At 38.7% G+C, this 24463-nt stretch overlaps 2 protein-coding genes across 2 annotated transcripts in view; one reads left to right on the top strand and one right to left on the bottom strand.

Moving 5' to 3' along the window:
- Positions 1-364: 364 nt before the first annotated feature.
- On the bottom strand, positions 365-12826 carry LOC146501843 (vesicular inhibitory amino acid transporter). The gene is made up of 8 exons (XM_085133733.1): positions 11810-12826; positions 10812-11502; positions 5066-5202; positions 4731-4857; positions 4133-4335; positions 2936-3173; positions 2572-2734; positions 365-964 (listed from the first exon to the last, which is right to left on the bottom strand). The coding sequence occupies exons 1-8, from the start codon at positions 11911-11913 to the stop codon at positions 645-647; spliced, it is 1983 nt and encodes a 660-aa protein (XP_084989859.1). The 5' UTR covers positions 11914-12826; the 3' UTR covers positions 365-644.
- A 190-nt stretch (positions 12827-13016) lies between these two features.
- lama2 (laminin, alpha 2) overlaps positions 13017-24463 on the top strand; it is a 226331-nt gene continuing 214884 nt past the window's right edge. Inside the window, 1 exon segment of the mRNA XM_085133739.1 lies at positions 13017-13401. Coding sequence (XP_084989865.1) covers positions 13335-13401 — 67 coding nt within the window. The 5' untranslated portion in view covers positions 13017-13334.

Consider the following 24463-nt stretch of genomic DNA (forward strand, 5'->3'; position numbering starts at 1 on the left):
GAGTAACAATTCAAAATGTATGTACAACACTGCAAATGTCTTGCAGTCACCCCTCATTTCTTTATGTTTTGCCTCCAGTGAGCCACCTCTGCTCTAGACCAGGGGTGGGCAACTCCAGGCCTCGAGGGCCGGTGTCCCTGCAGGTTTTAGATATGTCCTTGAACCAACACAGCTGATTTAAATGGCTAAATTAGCTCCTCAACATGTCCTGAAGTTCTCCAGAGGCCTGGTAACGAACTAATCATGTGATTCAGGTGTGTTGACCCAAGGTGAGATCTAAAACCTGCAGGACACTGGCCCTCGAGGCCTGGAATTGCCCACCCCTGCTCTAGACCTTTGACATTATTCTTCATTGACAGTTTTCAGAACAAACAAAAAAAGAGAAAAAGAAAAAGAAAAGTACAATTTGTACATTTATTGGATTCTAATATACCTTACAAGCCTTTTAAGACTAACAGAAAATGAAAAACAGCGTGCCTATTTTTATTTGTACTGTAAACTATGTTTGACAAGTACAGAAGGGCAAATATTTGCTCATACATTATTTTAATCCAGGAATAAATACAAAGAAGAACTCGCAGCTGTTCTTTAACGTGACTGACTTAAGCTATTAGCAAATTTTTGCCTTTATCCATCTTCACCTCCTATAGGCCTTCCAGTAGCCTTTTCACTGAACAAATCACACCAGACACACTACAGATGACCCCCAGACTCAGAATACCCACATCTATCAGTCGGTCCTTCACAGTAAGGCGGCTCCACTGCAGTCTAAGGTGAAATAAACACGGCAGTATGAGTGTCATTGCCGCCCCGGTCACGCTCCCTGTCAGACCCATCAACAGGGAGAACCTGGGCACCAGCAAAGCCAGCAAGTATGATGTCATCAACAAGGCGCAGCGGACCACAAGTGCAGGACGAGATACAGCTTGACCTCGGTGTTTGGAGTAAGACGACATGGCAGCATCTGAAGGGATTAAACCAGAGAAGTTGAAAAGATAGACAATGGTAACTTGTAACTGGTTTATATTCACTATCAAAGAAGCTTTTGTTGTTTGGTCTTTCAATTTATGGATCACTGAACAAGTGGGTGTTACTCAACCACAGCCATTAGATATGGTTAGGCAGTTGGTTGGATTACAGTTGGGATCGTGAAACATCCTACTCTGACTCATTGTTTTCCACCTGCACCTGTGTGTTGACTTTAATTACTAAATGACTGGAAACTGTTAGCCATGCATCATTAGATCATCATTGAGTGTGATGATGTGATGATTTCATAACTGTTGACAGTCAACTATGAAAGGTTCACCTATGGTGACCCATCACCAGTATGTTGACAGTTAACACGTGTTGTACGTTACTTTTAGCCCAATTTGTAGGGTTTTCCTTATTAAATTTGACCTACTGTAATTTTTTTCTTACTTCAAATGGTTACACTAATATCATTAGTGAAACACTCTCTGTTAGTCATGTGTTCAATCGTGGCTGAATGTATTGGAAGTATTTTTAGCTATTCACTGTCTGATCATATTTCTCACATATTTCTCACAGCATCAAAATGCACTAAGCCTTTAAATACATCTGCTGACATTGTTTAGTCACTGTAACTGCTTCTACTTCCTAAAAGGCTGTCACATTGATTTACCAAAACTGCCTTCTTGGGAATCATATTTTTACTTGTTATAGACTCTTTTGACAGTAGGCATTTTGAAGTGCCATTACAAGGTAAACAAAGGTGTATTTACTAACAGCAGCGCTGTGTAGTACTGTTTCATTGAGACAATCTAGTGTTCTGGTTTTGTGCGTGCTAGCTCACTGGAATGGCTTTGACACTCCAAACAGAACAGGCTGTTATTAATTAAATCCACATTTAACTTGCTATTATCATACAAAAATGGCCTCTGTTAAATGGCCCCATGTGGGAAGCAAGGTGGACACCAACTACAGACATGGGTGGCTAAAAAGCCATCTCAGCTGGGTGCTCATAAATTGTCTTAGGCGGACTTGGTTTAAAGGGTTTATAGAAGCAGGTTGCTATTTTTGACATCTGGGCTAATGTAGTCTTTCATTCAAGAGTAACCTCACAGCATGAGGTGAAATACGACTGATCTGTATTTACTGGCATTTGAAAGGGTAAGCGTTAAGTTTGAGCTTGTCTTTTATGGGCCAAAATATCTGGAAGAAATCACAGCTTGATAAAGCAACATGTGACCTGCATGCTCTGCAGACTTTACAGTGGATTTATGGTTCCTTGTTAGCTCCCAAGCATGCTTTTTGTTAAATTAAAAAAAGGCTAAACTAGGCTAAATTAAGGACCAACACCCCCACATATATTTGACACTACCTCCTGGTGACAACAGACATCCACAACATGTAAACGTGGGTCTGCAAAGCCCAGTGTGCCACCTGCAGACTACCAGAGCACTACTGCCTTTAATGGCAGTAGCTTATGAACATTTGAACATCTTTTTAATTTCAGTCGAACATCTTTTTAATTTCAGTCGCACTGTTAGTTTTAGTATGTACTGAGACAGCACTATGGATTATGTTAGGATTTTCTTTTGGTTTTACCTCTGAGCACACATGTTTGCAGTATTTCAGCAGCAGCATAGAATGGCAGAGGGTAGGACAGTTGGGCTTTAGCCAGCAGGCACAAATTGACTAGAGGTCGTAGGTCAGAGGGTAGATTGTCTGTGATGACCTCACTGGTTTCTGGTCCCCAGGTTAACACTGCCTAATGGAGGAAGGAAACAATCAGCCAGTCTGTTTGTCAACTTATCAGTTATATCAAACCTTAATTGCAAGATACAATTTTTGCTCTGTTTAAACGTGCATGTGTATTAACAGCAAAATAATAAGAAAACCCGCTTTTGACCATCATTTAACTGAAGCTTGTTAGCCTGTGCAATCATATGTTTTCCCAGTTGTCACTAACCATTAGGGAAAACATAGTTTTCATGATGCAAGCTGCTCCATGGGTCCACCCCAGCATGACATTAAACTGCCCCCTGTCTTCCATACTACCCTCTAGAGGAGGGAGGAAGATCTGCGAGGTATAGGAGAAGATGATGACACCGACGGAAACGAGGAAGTCCTCTGGATCCACAGAGAGAGACAGAGAGGACCAAGACCAGCTGCTGGCGCAACTCAAACAGTACAGCATGACCAATAGGCTGTGAGTGAGACGAAATAAAAGCTAATGAGAACTGATTAATTCAAAATTTATCAGCACAGTGATAAACACACACAACAAAGTGGGGTGTAAAAGTCCTAATTATGCCGAGAGGAAGAACAAAGTGATGAACTGCAGAAAAAAACAACACAACAAATAAAGGCAGAAATTATTAACGGGGTAATACATTAAACTCTCTGAAGAAGACAGTTTAATCAAAGTCTATCAGCAACATCTTAAACTATTTTAGCCCACTGCACAAATAAAAAAAAACACTAATAATTGTACCAGATGACACTTTAGAAATGCATTAATTTTAAGAAAGTACATGTAATAGAATGAGAATAATTTAATTTACAGATTTACCATAAATCAATAAACTCTGAATTCAACACACTGTACTGTAGTTTGATACAAATGAGTCATACTAACTGATGTCATCATATCTTATTCATCCAGTCTACCTAATAAAAAAATGGATATATTGATGTTGATATTCAACCAGTTACACCAAAGCACTTTATGATTACATGGTTTTAATTACATGATGAATTACTCTAACCAGCACTGCCAAAGAGTGGCGTGAAAACCCAGGCTTTACAATTTCTTTTTTTCATGAACTGAAAGTCAAAGTGTGTGCTTTAAAAGATCAGACAGCTGTAAGAACCCTGACAGTTGGAGAACTAGACGCAACTCTGTGCTTCTTTTCTCATGCAAGACACCTGGTGTTAGAAATAAATCAAACAAGCAGGAACAGCGGTGTGTAGCAGGTGAGAGCAGACGACTTAAACAGCAGCAGCTGCACTGCGATCACACGAGCGAGAATGAGAGAGCAATTTAGACAGCGCGCCTTCCTGTCTTGATTTAAAAATGATTGGTGAGTTTTTAAGGCGATCAGGTCAGCCAGTACAAATTTGCTGGAGTGTTGGGACAAATGAGTTGCTTCTTTTATTCTGTCACCTGATAAGTATGTGAGCCAGGGAACAGAGGAGGCTGAGAGTGGAAACTGGTCTGAGATCAGTCAGAAGCAGGCAGGGCAGAAGAAACACCAGAGACACGAGTGAACACACTGATCGAGGAACAGCCACCCAGGACAAACTGTCAAACAACAGGCTTGTAGAGACGAGTAGATAGAGGGTACAGGTCATCAAAAGTTCAATGACCTGAAAGATAGCACAGACGTATATTTTTACTTCATATATTTACTGCATATTGTAGGAGAGTAAATAAATGGCCTTTTTTTGGATATACATATAATATTAGTGCATCTTAAATATTGTTAGATTTTGAGTTATCTAAAAGTTAAGTAGTTTCAGGGTTTTTTTTCAGTGTAGAATGATGTAATTTCACTATCTTCTAGTGCAACTCAGTTTGAATAAAGATTCTTTTTGAATTCTCTCAAAAGTGACAATATTTTAAGACTCTGCCACAAACTTAAAAGATTCTTTGATTGTTTCATCTGCTTTAAAGAAAAGTTTCGAGTTTATACGTTATATTGCAGAGCAAAAAGAAAAAAAAAGGAAAATAAAGGACTGCGTTACAGTTGAAGGCGTGTTACCTGAGCTACATTTACCATCAGACCTCCAACTCCAGACCAATTCAGCCACAGTCCTTTGCAGCAGGCCTCCATAATGTCCTGATAGCTGGTTCGGACCCGGACCTTTGAAACTGACCCAGACCCACCACTGAAATATACCAAAAATATACCAAAAACAACTATTTAACAGAACTAGTAATGGCCTCATTACTTTGTTAAAATGCTTGTGTATTTGGTAAATGTAACAGTTCCCTTAAGTATCTCAATAAAACGAGACACTTAAGGTTACTTTTAGTAACGGGCTCACAACAGGCACTGCCATATTGATATTGATAACAATGTGAAAGAAACTCTACCTCATTTCTTCTTCATATAAACAGGACACCAGGGTTCTTCCTGTGTGGTTACAGACCCACGCTGAAAGAACCAACAGGACCAGACCCAAATAACCTGACTGCACCAGGGCGAAGGGCAAACCCAGCACAAAGATACCCTTTGAGAAAAGAAAAAGTGCATTTAAAAAATGTAGGTTTGCGAGTAGTCTAAGAAAAGCTCGAAATGACAGAAGAATCAAAAACAGCTTAGATGTTCATGTAAGATCATGTAAGGGTGAAATTTCTGGCTTAATCTGCATGTCGTTACTTCATCTTTGAAGGGAGAAATTGACTCAAAATAAAACTAACTTTGATGGCAGGTTTTGTTTCTGTTTTTCAGTGTATAAATTGTGCATAGTCACACATCACAGATGCACATTTTCAGTGAAAGTTCAGCCCAAAATCAAATTTGCACATTTTAAAGATCATCTTAAATGAAACCGCTCACATCAGGAGTTTTTTTTTAATGCATGTGAATTCTACCAAGTTAGGTAATTCAGAAATAAACAACCTAGATCGATAAAGTACACTACAACCCAGAGGGTAATTTCTTCTTTGTGAGCACACAAAGCTAAATTATAGAAAGAAAGAAGGTGGGGGAATATCATTATGTTAGAAAATAATCCATCTTGAGATGACTGTTCTCATGAGATGGTACCATAAAAAATAAAATTCCATTAAAAAATGTAATTGAAAGGTTTGATATTATTATAAAGAATATATCAGCATTACTGAAATTCATGCAATAATCATCATCATGAGACCCCAAAGACAAGAAATCTTAGTCAAAGTTAGATTAGGATCGTAACTGTGCATACATATGTTAAAGTATTTTTTTTTATGTGAAAATTCACAACTTAAAGTGGAAACTGAAGAGCGAAGGATGGCTGAGGAGAAGAGCGAGAGAAAAGAGATGAAAGGACTCTTCATGGTTGGATGATGAGGAGGCGAGAGAAGAGTTTTGGCTGGATGCCTGGAGAGTCTGAGGATGCAGGAGACCAGCAGGAGCAGAAGGAAGAGTAGAGTCGAGCTTTGGCCCATCACCAAGGGAAAATGTAAGTCACTGCCAGAGAGGGAAGATGGAGGAGAGGGAATGGAGGTGAAAGTGTGAGGTGAGGAAAAGAAAAGAAAAACAGGGAGACTAGAGAGGAGGAGAAGGACACAGACAGGAGAGAAGGTTGGAAGGAGAGGTGCAGCCTCAGCGCCAGAGAGCATGAGGTTGGATGATGGGAGATCAGAGGAGACAACAAGCTACTTTGATGGAGTTGCTGTGTTTTGAATGTTGGAACACGGAGATATGCAGACTCACTGAGAGAGTTGTGGAAGCACATCACAGAGCAGACATAAGCACACACTGTGGATGCATAAACAGACAGAGACACATTCTCTCTCTTTCAAGTTGCTATTTTGTAACTGGTGACTGTTAGGCATATGCTGATAGAGCTTTGATGTTCAAATGGAGCTGCTGGGGATGAAAGCAGTTTGAGAGGAATCTGACGCTCAAGTATTTGATTTCATCTCCCCGCCGCTCTCACTGCACTTCTGTTTCTCTGTGTTTTTGCCAGCTAATTCCTAATTGGTTACACCGAGTACAACCAAAAGCAGCTTCCAATCACAAAGGGGTACAATAAAGGAAGAAACAAATCCCTGATTGGCTCGAGAGAAGCTGTAGAAGAAGTTTTACCCCCCTCCCCCTTTTATTCTGCCACAATATGACAACTCTAGCATCTTCTATTTACCCAACACTACCTTTATACTCTTTCATATCTTACACAGGAAGCATTGGCAAAACAGTGAGAGTTCTTTGGTATTACATGCTAATAGAATAAAGTTTATTGCACATTCACTGCACCATGCCTGGACTTCTGAGTTAGATTTCAGTTCCTGCCCCTCAGGTCATGGCCAGTATTTTATGCATGGACATGCCTAGTTGGCAAAAAGTGACAGAGAAATGTCTTATTTTCTGCCATGGGGGGATTAGATGGTGCTGACACAGGCAGGTTTGACATTTAAATAACTGAAAGTGACATTTTTTTTAAACCAGGAACAAAGAACTGTTCTCAAGTTCAATCAAACCTGCATTAGAAAAATCAATAAAACAACAAATGGATGTGCCTAATTCATGCATTTGCTGTTTTTCCTCTTCACTTTATTAGGAACAGGGAGATGCTCATTGAATCCAATGACATGGCATATGCAACTCGATGGATTTAGGCATGAAGAAGTTGTCAAGATTATCTGTTGACGTTTAAATCAAGCCTTTAAATAAGCAAGAAAGGTGATTTGAAGTGATATGTAATGTCAGATGGTTGTTGGTGTCTGAGTATGGCCCGTCTGATTTGAGCCGACAAGAAAGCAACAGCAACTTGTAATTCACTTGTTGCAACTTGCAACCAACGTATGCAGAAGAGTGTCTCTGAATCCACAATACATCGAACCTTCAAGCAGGCAGGCTACGGCAGCGGAAGACCACACCATGTGCAAATCCTGTTGGTAGAGAAGATTAAACTGAGGCTAAATTTCACATGGGGCTACAAAATTGGTCATTGGTCTGATGAGTCACAATTTCTGTTGTGGCGTTGGTATATATAGAATCAAATACATTGAATATAATTAGAATTTGGTACAAATAACATGGGTGGTTGTATTTTAATGGTGTGGGTAGTACTTTCTTGGCACTCTTTGGCCCTTCAGTAGGTTAAATACCATAGACTACCTGAGTGTTGTTGCTGACCATGTCCATCTCACTATGCAAAGCATGATGGCTGCTTACTGCAGGATAACACATCATGTTACAAAGCTCAAATCATCTCAAAGTGATGTTTCAGGTTTTTTCTCAGCATGACAATAAGCTCACTGTACTAAAATAGCCCCCACAGTCACCATATCTTAATCCAACAGAGCACCTCAGGGATGTGGTGGAGTGCGAGATTGACATGGATGTGCAGCTGACAAATACGCCACAACTGCGTGATGCTATCATGTCAGTATTGACTAATGAACTAAAATGCCCGAGGAACATTTCCAGCAGCTTGTTGAATCAAAGCCACTGAGAATTAAAGCAGTTCTGACAAAAGGGGGTCAAATCTAGCACTAGCAAGGTGTACCTAATAAAGTGACTGGTGAATATATGTATTATTATATTATCATATATTTCTTTAGCAAAGACTTACGAAATGGTAAGTTCACTAGTTTAAGATGGCTTGATGTTCATATTTTTCAGTTATGGTTCTATTTAGAGTAAATCACGATATCATATCTAGACTGAAAAACATATTCGGATTTATAGAGTATCTATATTGTAACTGAAAAGTCACATGAGCGTTGTTGCTCAACATGTTGCTCAGTGAGATTGTAGTCATGTTGTAGACTGAAGTTTATAGAGTGTCTGCATATGATTAGCCTATTCATCGGTAAACAATCAGCTATAGTCGTTATTTTTGATTTATCATTTCACTGATCGTTTAAAACTTGAAATGTAAAAATCTGACGCAATTAGTTCATTAAGAGCATTTTTTTTAAACGGGGTGAATGAAAAACAGACATTCACTTTGTAGCATCCTAAGAAGTTTTTAGTCTAAGCAAAGCAAAATAATAAAGGAACAGATCCTCCTTTTCTCAACAATCTTTCCAAAACAGAACGAGTACATTTATTCCCCTCTTGCTTCTGTTTAGATCAGAAAATCACGACGACTTAAATTTTTCAGTGTATTTTAAAGTAAAAATATCACTTGTAAACAGAAAGCGTGTCAGTCGCAGCCATTCTTATTCTCAATAACATAAGGTCCATATCTCTAATATGAAACAAAGACACACAAACTGGAGCTGCCTCATTAACAATCAGATTGGAAATCAAACTGAGTTTCATTATTCCCATGTCAGGAGCCTTGAGAGCTGGAGCGGGTTTTTGCATTTTGGCAGCAAATTTACTTTCTAATAAAAACTTTATTAAGCTGGCAGACAGTCAATTATATTGGCATCAATAAACCACCACAGGAAAGTACATATTTTCTTTTTAGCCTTGATAGGAGATAAAAGTGCTGTTCTTTTCCCATTATTTAGACATTTGTTAGCCAAACATCAGATCTGTGATTAATGCCCTAATATTTCTTTATACACCACAGATATCCTTTGTCTTTGATCGCTGCCATGTGATTGTTCGTCGCTGTTCGATATTTTAGTATCCAGTGAATATTAAACCATAACCTGACCGTCTGTAACCTCAAGCGAAAGCATTACTGAGCAGTTCATTTAGTCAAGGTCGCTGATTGAGACAGAGGGCTGCAGGTAATGAACAGCCTATAAAACATTAACCAATCCAACAACCCTGGAAAGTGTTTGTTCTGAGGTAAAAACACGCTACATGAAAAGTATTCAGATCACACTGGGGTTTGGAGCTAAAATAAATAGCTGGGAGCATTTAAAAAGCCATAGCTTTAAATAAGCAATTTTAATCAGTAATACAGTATATATCACAAGCTGAATTTTCACTGGAGACCAGGATTCTGTGGCTTGCTTGGCACAGAAACCGAGTCTCTAAGGAAAACTGGAATTAAAAAAAATCTGGCACTCAGATATAGACTGCCGTCAACAAACCAAGCACATAAAATACTTCTCTACTAAAAATCATGTGCTAGAATATGTGTTATGTGCTTATACAACGGGGTTAACGGTAAGACTTTCGAGCAATCGAACACAAAAGCATCTGATGCAAATTTACCTCCGCTCCCGAAGGAACGTGTTTGCATCTTAATTAGTCAGCATTGATCTGCATATGACTGTGTATGGATGCATACACAGTATTCATACCCTAATGTCATAGAGCATTCTCTATGGCTCTGGTGACACTGTTCAATTAAAACACACGTGCACACACACACACATTTACATGAATGCAGTCGTTGAATAGAGCCCAGCATTTAGAGCAAGAGAAGCTATTAGCATTACTGCCACGAGGACACGCTGTGACCGGGGAACTGTCATTTTTTTAAAAAAAACGATTTTATTCACACTTAATTTAATTATCAAGGCTCGCGAGTGCCTGACAAACAGCCTGCAAGACAAAAGAAAGCATTGTTCAGTAATATAAAAACACAAAAGGAGTAAATGAAATAGCCCACTTCATGCTTTTTGAATGACGTGTGCAGCTTAACACCTTCACAGTTGGCATTTCGAGTTGTCATTTGTCAGAGGAAAAATAGATGTGGTGCATTTTCAGCTGCACTTAACAAAAGATGTGTTATCAGAAGACAAACATGAGGGCTTTCTTTAAAGTCCTGCCGCTTTAAACGCTGAAACACTGACACAAAAATCTGAATTGAGTAAAAGCACTCAATAACTGGATTAAATAACTTTGACTAATGTCTTTTCATAACTGGATAAGTCATACTAGCAACATGCTGAGTTATTGCATTCATTTGGCAGGGAGCAAATCAAGGATTGTGCGTCCGTAGCTATAGGAAAGGTTGATTGGCATGATACAGGTGCATGAAAGTTATAAAAGTGGAAGTCTGAAAAATGTGCTGCATTGTAACGACCTAAATTATGTGCCTCTGGCAGAAAATAAGCTTAAATATAAGACAAATATCTGTATTGCTGCTTTACTGTTTTTTTTTTTTAAATTACTTACATGAGGTATGGCATCATGAACTTCTAAAGCAGGGCATAAGAGCTGTTATATTTTCTTTTAGGGAAAGCATTTTAACCATGCATGTGTGTATTAGTGTACCTGTATAGCATTGGTGATGTTCCAGCCAGCCTCCCAGGCTGTGATGGTGGGAGAGGGGTTCAGACCCAGGGTGCAGGTTTCGGGGCTGTGAACCGAAGTAACCAAACTCATGCTTCCTCTCTGTTTTTCAAGGCGTGTACAGAGCTGAGATGTCCCTTCTACGGGTTTCTCCCCCTCTTGATTCTTCTCTACATCTCCTGAAACTCTCCATTTTACCATTTTCCCTCTAGGAAGCCCAGATGGTCTGATGGACTTCTTCTTGTTCCCCCGGTTCTGGCTGGAACCTTGATTCTCCCAACTCTCGCTTCCCATCTTTTCACCTTGCATCTCAGATAATCTTTTTTCTTTTTCATAGCTTCTGGTATTTTCCCACCAAAAGGGGTCTTCAGTAGAGACAGCGGAAGTTATGGTGAAGGTCTTGGTTCCAGTGGAGATTACAGTAGCCCTGGTTTCTTTAAAGGCTGGGCTTTCCCATCCTAAGGGGCTGGTGGCTCCGTTATGAGCTGCTATAGAGGGCTCATCTTTGCGTTTGTCTTCTCTTGATGATGGTCTGCTGTTTATTCTGTCATCAAAATGTGGATTAATATTGCTTGTGATGTTGTTAAAGGCTGATCTGTTGTCCTCACAGTAACTTCGGTTTAACTCATCGCTCTGGGTCAAAACCAGCATCTCTTCATCTCCTTGAAAGAATCTGTAAATCAAAACCTCCTTTGAGAGCTCATGATTTGAGAGCCTCATCTTTCATTTTACAAAGAACTTCTAAATAATTTTTACTCCTCCAGAGGTTCCACACATATTCAGACAGATAACAAAATGGGAAAAATATCAAGAAGTATGAAAATAAATCTCAAACCCTCAATAAAGTTATATCAGTTGTGAGAAAATTAATCTATAAAAGTTCACGAAAGTTATATTATTATATGTATAACATTACTGTAAAAATATTGTTCATTTTTAAAGTGAATTTATAAATAAATATATCTCATGATGTCACTAACCTTGTTGTTCGGTCCAGGTGCAGCCTCGACATAGCCCATCCCCACAGAGACCCAGCGGCACTCCAGGGCTGCTCAGGCCCACGAGCCCAGTGAAGAGAGCCCATCTTCAGCCTTCGTGTCTGCAGAGTAAGCCTCTCTGTCTTTGGAGGTCTTAGCCTCCGGGGGAGCTTAACTCACACTGGACACATAAACAAGCCCAAACAAAAATTCTCACCCAAACACACACAAATACAGGAGTAACATATTCACTCAAATTAGCACATCTGTGTAAGTACTCACAGTCACAGGTGTGTGAATTGACTGACAGGTTGATGAGCTGTAACATTATAATATGCCAGTGCTTTCAGCGGGGAAGAAGTAAACAGCTCTAATGGCCCTGAGTACACTCAGGGAGTGGAGGCCATTGTAAACAAGTAAACAAGAAACACCCTGAATTCCCGTAGACAACCCTACACCACTACATTTACATTTATCTTACTGCTGCCAAACAGCAGTGAGATAAAGTAACTTATTCTATCCTAATTTATCATTTATGTTTATAACAGACCAGAGCACTTTATACTTTAGTACACTTCAGTACACACCCTATAAGTAACAGCCCTATATCTCCCTTATATTTGGTAAAATATAACATCTTTATATTTCTTTTTAAACCGTTTTGTATTTGAAAATTGCTTTAATTCCACCCTTAGTCTAATCCTTCTTTTTACCCAACATACGGAGGTACCAACACCTCTAGTTACCAAATATCGTGCATCTTTAACTTTAATGTGCAGGTCATATGTATGTATCAGCGTCTCTGATTGTTTCAACAGTTGGAGCTTTGTGTAGTTTCACATCTCACTTCATTCTTTAAACTACAAGCAGTTTGGGTTTTTTTTTAACTTAAAACATTTTTTGTCCACAAATAAATAAAATTGTAAAATAAACTGATAACAGTGCATGGCTTTCCCATATCTATAGTCTCTCCAGTTTATCTGTGATTTAATGTTGTTTTGCCCCAGAGTGTGGTAAGTTCTATGGGGCAGCAGGAGGAGCCATAGAACAGTAGAGCACATCTGGAAACGTGTGGACCAGAACTTCTGGCTTTTCTGATACTGTCTGTGAACCACTACTTTTCAAACTTTTCCCTCTGCTTCTCCTCTTCTCAGAACTGATGCAACACTTCACTGGCTTTGTAGCATCTGTCTGAGTGTTCTTGTCTTGAAGAACACATTTTGGTTACAAGACCGCTCATTTGGTTGTAGTGTTGTTGTTTTTTTTCACCTGCATCTCCCTAGGAAGGTTTCATATTCCATTGCCATCTCCCCCACCCTTGCTCCCGCCACAACTTTTAGAGAGGAGGAGAAACGAGAGGAAGAGGAGGAGGAGGAGAAAAAGAAGAAGAAGAAGAAGAGAGAGTTTGGATCAACTTCTGTTAAAACTTTTCTGGCGTTCAACTCAACATTGAGCCGCGCGAGAGGACGCCGCGGACCCCACATCGCGCGCGCGGCAGGCTACACCATAGCAACTCAGACAGGACAAAATGAAGTTGCTTCTGCTCGTACTTACGACCGCGTTGCTATGGCAACACTGCCAAGCCCAGCAGAGGGGTAAGTCATCAGCGACTGATTGATAATCGATACCCCGATACCCGGCGCTCTCTGCTGGAGTTCTTTACACAGAACCCCCAGAGCTCACTCGGCTGTGGCTGTTTCAGCGTGTCCCTTAATGAACTATGGAACGCCAGGACTGCCATAATGAATTAATTAAATACACCATTAAATAATTAATTAAATGTGTCAATAATTAATTAAAATGGGAAATAATTAATTAAATAAATAGTTATGACACATGTAATTAATTAATTATTGACACATTTAATTAATTATTTATGTATTTCACATTTTAATTAATTATTGACACATTTAATTAATTATTGACACATTTAATTAATTATTTATTGACACATTTAATTAATTATTTATGTATTTCACATTTTAATTAATTATTGACACATTTAATTAATTATTTAATGATATATTTATTTATTTCATTTTGGCAGTCCTGGCGCCTGGCTCTCATCATGAAATAATTTTATCTGTCAACCTCACCCATCAAACTCAGGGGGCGGGGTTAACGCAGCCCATGCAGCTTCTCTAACATTTGATTGGTTGCCGTGCAAAGTAAGTCAAAACAGGTCGATCCTAGATAATCGACTTGTGTAGACTTGGGGCAGCCAGGTATCCCAGAGTGCATTTCAAATCACAGGCAGCAATGTTGGTGGTGTAGTTTTAAAATAGCCCGTTTTTCTGTCACCAACTACACTTTTAACAGTGTTTTAGCTGCGAATGTCGCGCTGTAATCTTCACATGTCGGGTCAGGTTGTCAACATAGAACATGTTTGTGCTCAGATGTTTTCAGAGATTTCAGTAGCTCTGCTAACAGTCAGCATGCAGAGTGCACCGAGGGGGTTACGTTAACCGGTTTGTTTACATATTCCACTCTCCGTGTTCCACGTGTTGCATTCGCAGATTCTCATTTTCACCGAACGATCGTCTCTTTCCACCTGGTCTTGTGTCTCTGTGCTTCTGTAACATAAAGAACGAGCTGACATTTTTCTCACGAAACCAGCGATCAGCTCAACAGGCCCTCAGTTTACCTGCATGCATCCTCCTCCTCACCTGTCAGCTGTTTAACACCTGCTGCTAATTCAAGAAACACGCCCACGTTACCTGGTTATAGTCACAGTTTAACTGGGCAGCCGGTGCTCGATATTATGCAACGTCAGCACATTTTTCTGCACAAGATAAGTAAATATAGTTTTTCCCGAGCGCAGAGCTGCTGGAGCTTGTTTCCCAACAGAGCACTTTATAGGCGAACCCACTTCATCAGCGGCTGATGTCCAATCATCGGCACACAGCTTTGAAACCTCACCTGAGTTTTAGCTCTCAGTGGTTAAACGCTGGACTTAATTCACTCAGGTTCTGTCTGTCGGTCACGTTTACTTCGCTGTTTTATTTACAACTGAGCAAATCGGTTTGGCTGAGGTTAAAGTTACGTTTCATAACTGCACAGTTTTACAGACGTTTAATGGTTCACTGGCACATGTGTTAGACTGAACCATTCGCTTTTCTTTATCTGGTGTGTTTTGGATTTAACAGTGAATTTTGAGATTAAACTGACTTTTAAAATGTTTTTATACAAAGAGGAAAGAGAAGGCGCATTTCCACCGAAAGGAGCAGAGTTTCCAACTACATGTTCATAATGCAGACTGCAACCTGGACAGAAATATTATATCATCTGTTTTTTAATAGTTATTCAACTGTATTCTAGGCACCAGCGATCTGTTAGAATTTTTAGAGTTTACTTAACTAAAAATAAATGAGGTTAACATATAATTTGTGTGATTTATTCTCTCTCTCTCTCTTTTTATTCATTTATTAATTTTTTTGCTTTTTCGGTCAAGTTATGTTTAACTGTCAAAGGTTTGTTACAAACTATGAAACACATGGTGCAGACTTCTGGATGTTAGAAGAAAACTAATACTGCTCATGAATGAGACTAAAGGCAGGAAGGTGTCCTTTAAAACTAAACATGTTAGTAGGACTTTAGTATTTATATCATAGTTTATGAAATAGCACGTGTATTTCAGTAATAGCCTACTGATTTCAGTGTAGTGGTGAACAGTCACACAGCTCACGTGGGTGTTATCTGTGATACTCCTTAACTATCATTTATCCAGGTTAACTTCAGTTAACTCTGAGCGGCTGGATCGACGGAGGTCAGACAACAATTTTACATGTATGATCTTAAAACAGGACACAGCCATTATCCGTCCTGGCCTCATATCAAATGTGAACGCAGACTGAGTCTATGTTTGACGTTTGCTTTATATCTAATCTTCCTCTCAAACATTTAAACAGCAGCGAGTCTGCAGCTGAGGGAACACAAACTCAAATTGTCGGAACGGGTTTGATCGTTTCTTGCGTTCATTTGGTAATTTATTAAATGTATAACTGTTATAACTGCTGAGTCTCTTACGCTGATGAAAATGCAGAAAACACAGATCATGAACACCTGTTCAACCAATCGCTTTCATTCCACTTTGACAAACTGACGGTTCATCTCTGTTACAGTGTTGCGTTAGACTGCTATATTTTTGTGTTCTTTATGCTGTAGATTTTCACGTCTCTGGAATAGTTGGCAGTATTAAGGATGCTTTTCTGTAAAATCATATTGATATGACCCGTGAATTATTTGTAGATGACAGTTAGATTAGTCAGCTGGGAAACTCTGGGTTAACTCATAGAGCTGAAGATATCGTGGACATGCTGACCTCGCTCTGTGGTGTACAGGTCCGTTTACCCTCATGATTAATATTCACAATAAAAATATTAGCCGAACATCATGAAGTCTGTATGTGTGTCATAGTTTCGAACAACCTTTGTACAGTTAAAGCAGTTACTACATGAGGAAACACCAACGTTATCTCTTTTATGCGTTTATACACAGGTCACGCTGATTACTGAACAAAAACCCAAAGATCAGCTGTTAATCGAATTTATTTGCTCTCTCTCCTCCTTAAACATGTTTTTAATGTTAGTTATAATTCAGAATTGGCGACTGAAACACGTAGGACACATAAGAACATCAGGAAATAAAACCCTGATAAATATAACCTCAGTAAAAGAAGTCCGTGTCAGCGGGGGTTATTACAGCTGTGTACCGGGGCCTGAGCTTTGTCGGTGGTAATAACAGCTCGATCGCTTGCGAGGCGAGCGGGTCTATCCACGCTTTGCCGTGAGATTGGGCAGACATCTCCGAAATCATCGAAGCACTTTTACAAAGAGGCTGTATCTTGAGAAACCGACCAGACACATGAAGATTAAACCACTACATTCTCGGCTAAAAAAATATTAAAACTGTATTTGGTGACACACACAAACAGGGTTTTTCAAAGTTCAGTTCTGTTAGTTTCCACATGCTGGTTGTTGTGTGCTAAAAACAATGGCTACCAGGCCAAAGCAATGGTTTTGAGTCGATCAGCGTTAACCCCGCCCCCTGAGTTTGATGGGTGAGGTTGACAGATAAAATTATTTCATGATGAGAGCCAGGCGCCAGGACTGCCAAAATGAAATAAATAAATATATCATTAAATAATTAATTAAATGTGTCAATAATTAATTAAAATGTGAAATACATAGATAATTAATTAAATGTGTCAATAAATAATTAATTAAATGTGTCAATAATTAATTAAATGTGTCAATAATTAATTAAAATGTGAAATACATAAATAATTAATTAAATGTGTCAATAATTAATTAATTACATGTGTCATAACTATTTATTTAATTAATTAATTCCAATTTTAATTAATTATTGCCACATTTAATTAATTATTTAATGGTGTATTTAATTAATTCATTATGGCAGTCCTGGCGTTCCATAATGAACCACTCAGTCAGTAATTAGCTACACCTTTTAACTTCCGGCTATCAGTTCAGTATATTTTGTCGATTTAGTTGCGAAGAAGCCTTCCTTTACTGTCTGTAGCTTTACTTTGTTTTCAATTAACAAAATGGAGGGAAAAGTATGTGAAAATCATTCAAAGCCTATTTAAACACGTTTGTCAATGAGCACAGCCGTCTGCTGTAGCCCTAAGTTAATACTAGCACTTGATGAAAAGATGTTTATGGTGGGATTTATGCCCGCTTCGTCTTTTGAATCTGATATTGAAAAAAAGAAGAAGGGAGAAACACAAGTTTAATGGGTCAGAGACTTATTGGTGGATTTCGGATTATTTTTAGCCACATAAATCAAATTAAGTGCTTGACCTTAAACATAATTGACCCTGGCTTAGCTGTACTGTTATGTGTTAGACACATGTCACTTGGCTTGCTCTTTTGCAGTTACTGCTGCAAAACAGCATATACTGAGTTTATGATGATCTAGTCCATGTCACTGAGTTTCACAAAATATAGCCTTCCCAGTATAGTGTCCTTCTTTTTCTTTCATAAAGTTTATTTTCCACCTACTGCAACATCATCAGAAACTTATTTATTTTCAATCAAAAGTCATATTTCTTTGGTCTCCTGTCACTGTAAATATAGACAATGTGTATATAGGCAATACTTTGTAGATGCACAAAGTGACACATTTACATCTAAGCACACAAATACAAGACCTACGCATCAGTAGTGACGCGTAACATATGTGCACTATTAAAAGTAATGTCTCTTTTCTTTTTTTTTTTCTATCCTGTAACTCACCTCCAGCCCCAGCTGTAAGGGCTCTTAGCAAGTTACAGCATTAGGCAGGGCCGGTTGACCTTACCTGGGAAAACCAGCAGTTTCTAGTTTACTTATTCACACTTCAGGGGCAAAAAATAGTACTGTTTGGTCAAAGCCACTGGGATCTCATAGAAAACATTGACAAAGTCAGATGTAAGGCTAGTAGCGCTTTCACCCAGGAGACTGCGGTTTATGTCCTGCTTTTTTCTAATTCTAATTTTCACTTCCTTAAAAAAAATGAATGAATGTACTAAAAAGCCATGCTAGTTTTTAATTTCATATATTGATTTTGCAGTATGACTTTAATATATTTGGTCAGAAAACCCAATATAACAGAGATTAATTGAATACCTTTACAAACTTACAGTTGGAAAAATCATCTCTAAATTGTTTTAAAACATTATGTGTTTGCAGAACCAATGCTCTTAATACAGAAGTAAAAACAAATACACTGACCACTCATTTCTGAACATTTTTGGTGATATAAAGATTGTCCTAAATAATAGGAAACTGATGCTAACATTTTTTAAACAAACAAAAAACGAAACAATCTGCATCTGTGGACACCAACTGAAAAAAAAAAGTCTAATAGAAGTAAGAATTCAATTTTTAATTAGAAGTGCCCTAAAATGCACTCGAGAAAGAAATACTGCTCTTTTTTTACTTGGTATGTGTGCAAGGCTATGAAAGATTAATTCATTTAATGTGTGTGTGTGTGTGTGTGTGTGTGTGTGTGTGTGTGTTAGGGCCCTGACACAGTCAACAATGAAAAATGAGCAACGAAGCCTTGAGCAGAGATGGGGATTGACAGCTGAGACAAAACCAGCATAACATGGTGCACAAGAAGAGTCAAAATATTCATGCAAGCAGTGCTTCTAAGAGTTGTTAAGCAAATTATCTCACAGATCCACAAAATGCATTAAAACTGGAATGGAAAAGATGAAACAGTTGCATCCTGTGCAGGGAGCTGATCAGTCAGGTGTTTGAACATGAGTGCGTGCAGAAGTTCTTTGCATGTGCATGTTTTTTTCAGTATGAGGTGATGGTGACTGTTGCTTGAAAGATGAAGCAAATGTATTGCCAGTCATGCTTTTTTCTATTTATCCTCTTCAAACCATCTCCAACTAGTCTGTAAACCTGGAGTGCTCTGGACCTCCCGCAGAGAAGAGGATGGGGACTGCCATCAGGATGTATGTGTTTCTGTATATTGTTTGTGTGCGAGCGATGGAGAAAGAGCGAGCTGAAGAGGGTGGAAGAGGCCATCTGCTTAAGAAGCCTCATTACCAGGCGTGTCAACCAGGCATGCTCTCTATCAGCGACAGAGCTCAGAGAGACACTAGGAGATAATCAGAAAGAGAAGAGAAGGAGGAGGCAGGCTGAAAGAGAGAGGAAGGGGGATCTGTTTAAGAGTTGTTAAGAACTAGAAGAGTGATAGAGAGTGGACTGATGAAACAGGTAGACAGAAGGTTCAGAGGATATAAGACAGAGGATGAGGTTGAAGTATAGATGTTCAGCAAGGAAGCCAAACTACATTAGCAACTAAACAACAACAGCTTGACTGGAAAAGAAGGTTTTGTCATTCTCCAATATTTATTGTGTGTCTGTGAGAGGGTAGAACTGAGATCATTTTTGTTGATCAGGAAATAATGGGTATTTTTTGGTCATAGTGGAAGTTCAAGTACATTCTTGGAGAGTCTGGTGAAGAATACACCAGACTTTTCAGCTTCAGTGTGGAACATAAATAAAGTTCATTAGTTTTAACTGATGTATTCTCCTGATTCTTGTATCTGAAGAAAAAAAATCTTTGCGCAGCTTTGAGGGCATATGAAAGGATTTGTCTGTGCTGTTCTCACTGGTTTGAAGTTGGGAGGGTGAGCTGGAAAATGTGATGCTCTACAATTCTCTTCATCGATAATGAGCTATCAATACTTGAATCTGAGGATTTTTTTGTGTTTGTTTGTTTCTCTCAGTTGCCTCAGCATCGACTTTTGAGTGTTAAACACTTCGGGGTATTTTTCCCTCTTAAACTTGGATTCGCTGTTTATTTATTATCTTTGCTTGTTGAAATTTCTTGAGACAACATGAAATTGAGGTCTCACAGCCACCATTATTTGCTGATATTATATGGAGTGGTTGAAATAATGAAAAAAGATCAACAGATTGATGAGAAAACACTGAGGTTTTGGCAAGTGATAATCAGTGAACATTATGTTGAGTACTAATGCCAATACATTGCTATTAGCAAAAACAGTATGCACTGGTCAGCCAAAACATGAAAAATAGGTCTGTGGTTTAAGGCCACAGACCTAGAGACTGGTCGGCGACCTGCTGGAAACCACTCGTTGCTTCTAAAAAAATTATATTCCCTGAGTGGTTGCTGGAGACTGCTGGCAGTCACTAGGTGAAATTGGCTGCAAAGAGCTATATGGCCTTGCACCAAAAACTGCCTTGTGATTGCCTTGATTATTAACAGATTGCTGTGGTCGCCTGTAATTTGCATGTAAGACAGTGCGTTGTTTGCAGTTGCCAAATACTCATCAAGTAGCAGTGAAACTGTGAGAATTGCAGCGCAAACTGGAAACGGAGTTTGCCTTCAAAGTAAAAGTGCACCATTCAAAATGATTGGTTGTACTGGTAGGGTACAACTTTTACTTTGAAGTTTGGGGTGCACGTTTACAAGTTTCGCTGTAGCTCAGTGAGTAGCTGACAAGTGTTTGGAGACAAGTTGGTTGGTTTTCCATGCAAACTTCAGGTGACCATGCCAATCTGTTATTGACCACCAGGAATCACAAGGTTTTTGGTGTTGCACACTCTTTGCGACTGATTTCACCAGGCGACATGCAACAAATCTCCAGCAAACACTCACTAACCACTTTGAGAATACTTATTTTTCTCTAGTGGCCAGAGATTGCCAGGGTATACTGACAGGTCGGGGTATGTAACTGGGTCCCCTCTTTCCACTAAAACATTAATGTGGTTTTAATATGTGGAAAATTAGTGTTGGTGGATGCTTATGAATTATTTTGCTCCTGCACATTCCTTGATTTCATATACTCTTATAACTTAGCATGAGCCTTCTTGCACTATAAGTTTTAAACTCTGACTTTCTATCAGATGAGATCCAGTATGATGCATGGGACTCTGGCACCAAACCAAACAACTGTGTTGATAAAAGATAGCAAAATGTCAAGAATATGTGGCTGCCACTGGGGAAAAAATGTAAAAGTTCTGAGAAGTTGCCAGAAAGTTAACTTGTTGGAGTTATGTGTGTATTAATGTGAGTATTACCAGCCTGATTTGCATGAATAGATGTCAAGTATACTCACTAGAGACACTAGTGTGGATTGAATCCAGACAAGGCTTGTAAACCAACTGAGAAATCAGCATTTGTATTCAGTGAATTTATGTGACTTACTCATAATCTACTGTCCTACAGAAACCTCATGCTGCCTCTTAGACTAGCTGCAAAAATGTAAGGAAGAGTGAGAAAACTGATTGATTTCCCTGTTGATGTTTATCACACTTTAAGTGTAATTAAAGGTGCAGACTAATCCTGTGATATATTTTCTCCTTGGCAGGATCTATTTCAAAAAATATAACAAGTAGTTAATTTGCTGATAAAAAAAGTCTCTTCATAGCAACTACAGATGTGTTTATAAGTTTATGGTAATGTGGATTTAACCAAGCTGGGCCAAATGCGATGAGATGTGAACTCACCAGAGGCGCCGCAATGAAGGCGATGTGAATCCAGAATGGGTTTTTCTGCTCATCAGAGAAATCAACATTTTTATGAGGTGAATTCATCCCAACGTTATAACGTTTCTAAAATATGTTGATCTCACTCTGCTATGTTAATGTGAGAGCAGCCGAGCTTAGCTGAATGGATTTGATGGTATACACAGGAGGGGGAAGCTCACTTTTTCTCAGCCTGGTACCCAAATTCAGTGAATATAATCAATGTGTCCTAGAAAATAAAGGTAGAGGGAGTGAAGAAAGGAAGGAAAGATAGGTACAGGGAAGAATAAAAGGAGAATAGGCAGGAAGATATGAATGACTCAAAAAGGTTTGCTTGGGTTTAGGAAGTGCTGTCATAAAAGTTGTAGATGCATGCAGAATGTAGATACACATGTCCTTTTGCTTTATACAACTTGCAATTACATGTTATACTTTTAATTGTCTTTTCTACAATTTCTACTAACTTTTGACAGGAATAGTGTAATACAAGAGAAATCTCTGTGTTTCTCGTGTGAGTTTTTGTACATTGGAACAACTACACTTACCAAAGTTCACATTTCTTGTTCATCCTAACCAATCATCAGGCCTCCATCCACTTCAACACCCCTGCAACAACAACTCGTGTCTTGTGACACCGTAGCCAAGAATTAATAAATGACATTGTGCCAAAAACATAGATCACATTTCCGCTAACAGGTGTTTGTGTTTCTGTGTGCTTCGGAGGAGTCTGGGTGCTAAATTTAGGCAGGTGCTAAGTTGGAACATAGCTGGATGCCTCCAATCAATAAGTGGAAGAGAGTTGGAAGCTGCAGGAGAAGAGAGACACAGTCAATTGCACAGACTGATTTAAGTTTTAAATGTGAATTAGTTTATTCTCGCTCTTGTACAGTTAAATAAAACTAATAGCCTGAGTCTGACCACCCTTTGTCTTTAACAAAACACGAAAAGTTAGACTGTTCTTTATTCTCCATAACAATCGATATTAAAATATATCATGAGATGAATTAAATTCACTATGTCAAACAAGCTTAAATATTACATTTTACTACTAAGTGAGCAATCATAAGGTTGATTGCTGATTTAATTGCTGATGTGGCGTTCACTGTCCTTATCCCAGTGTCTGTTGTGATGAAGACTTCAGTCCTAAAACAATGGCTTTGCCAACACAGCTCGAAGACATTTACTTTCCAGATTCCAATGATGGACAGTGAGTTGGACATTGAGTCTTATATGTGGTTCTGATGTCCGAAATCCAATGTGGTAGCAGAGCATATAGCACTTTGCGGCTAATTTTTAGTGGATTCTCTATACTTTGTCTATAACTGAGGAACTGCCATCTAAGAGAAATGTTTATGGCCAGGGAGTTGGTAATGAGGCTACTGTAATAACTCAGTTAAATCTTATATTTTTGACTGTGCTTACTGGTGTCATGTGTTTTGCACTAAGGTAGACTGTTACATCTTTGATACCACTATATCTCTCTTTGTTTTGTTTTGTTTGTTTTATTTTTTTTTGTGCTAAGGTATTGAACTGGAGAAAGTGGACACTATGGTTTGTTGTTGTGCAGATATCCCAATTGTTGTTTTAGGGGGACCACCAGCACTTGCTTGGATCTGGAACTGTAAAGTCTTGTAAACATTGTTTGTGCTCCAAAGGATGGAAATGCTTCAGAAATAATGTGAAAGCATTGTTTTTACCATAATCTGCAGTGCTTGCAACTTTGTTTCTTGCCAGACTTTAAAAATCCAAAATATCTCCACAACACTGTATTTCTCTGATCCTTCTTTTCAACAGTGTCCTTGTCTTTTGGGCCTAGAGCTATATTCACTGGAGTGTCTTTGTTGGTAATGCTGTCTCTTGACTTGTCTTTAACATTTTCTGTTGACACTTTCTCTTTTATCTTACTCCTCGTATGCTGGTGTACATGGCAGTGGCAGCAGTAACCCAAAGGTTTGTATATGTGCCATGCCTCCTTGTGCTTTTTCACTGTTGTTGTCAACCTACCCTGATGTGGCTGTAACTCCACTCCAGAAGATTTCTCATGATTATTATCATTGCCTTTTTATGCCGACTGTCAACAAACTTGGATGGAATGAGTGTTATCAATATTGTATTCACCATGCATTGCATTAATTACTTTCATCAGTTTACTTGCCAGCCTTACCACCAAGTGTAAAAGGCACACAGCATGTAGAAAAACAAATCTTTTGTGGATTTAGAAATCTAAAATGTTTGCACAGTGCTGTAGGTCACACTATGGATTCATTGATAAGTGATACATGCTATCTCTTAAAAGTAAAGTAAACTAGCAGGACCTTTTTTTGGAAATAATTATGTAAGTAACGACTCCACAAATTATTTCCATATTACTTTTGAGGCACTCGTAATTCATTCACTGAACTTTAGACCTTTATATGCTGCATTTTTCTTATTTTAGAAGTAATGCATAAACATGTGATACATAAACACGCGGGACATTGTCTCCACCAATGCATGTGTAATATGGTTGTCAGAAGATTTGATTCAGTTAGCTTTGCATATTTGATTATTTGTGTGCATCATTGTTTGTGAATGTGTTCGATGCTTATTACAGCAGGATTTTAATATTTGACTTGTGTTCTTACCCGTGGGGCTTTGCCGCCTC

Source organism: Neolamprologus multifasciatus, chromosome 15, assembly GCF_963576455.1.
Source record: "Neolamprologus multifasciatus chromosome 15, fNeoMul1.2, whole genome shotgun sequence".
NCBI classification, from domain to species: Eukaryota; Metazoa; Chordata; class Actinopteri; order Cichliformes; family Cichlidae; genus Neolamprologus; species Neolamprologus multifasciatus.

What these genes read in the sequence shown, in the direction of transcription:
- LOC146501843 (XM_085133733.1), bottom strand. Translation starts at nt 11,913, where the DNA reads ATGGGCTCTCTTCACTGGGCTCGTGGGCCTGAGCAGCCCTGGAGTGCC. An exon ending in ACATCACCAATGCTATACAG is followed by an intron (nt 5,203 to 10,811) that starts GTACACTAATAC and finishes CTTTTCTCAAAG; the next exon opens with GGTATCTTTGTGCTGGGTTT. An exon ending in TTATATGAAGAAGAAATGAG is followed by an intron (nt 4,858 to 5,065) that starts GTAGAGTTTCTT and finishes GGTATATTTCAG; the next exon opens with TGGTGGGTCTGGGTCAGTTT.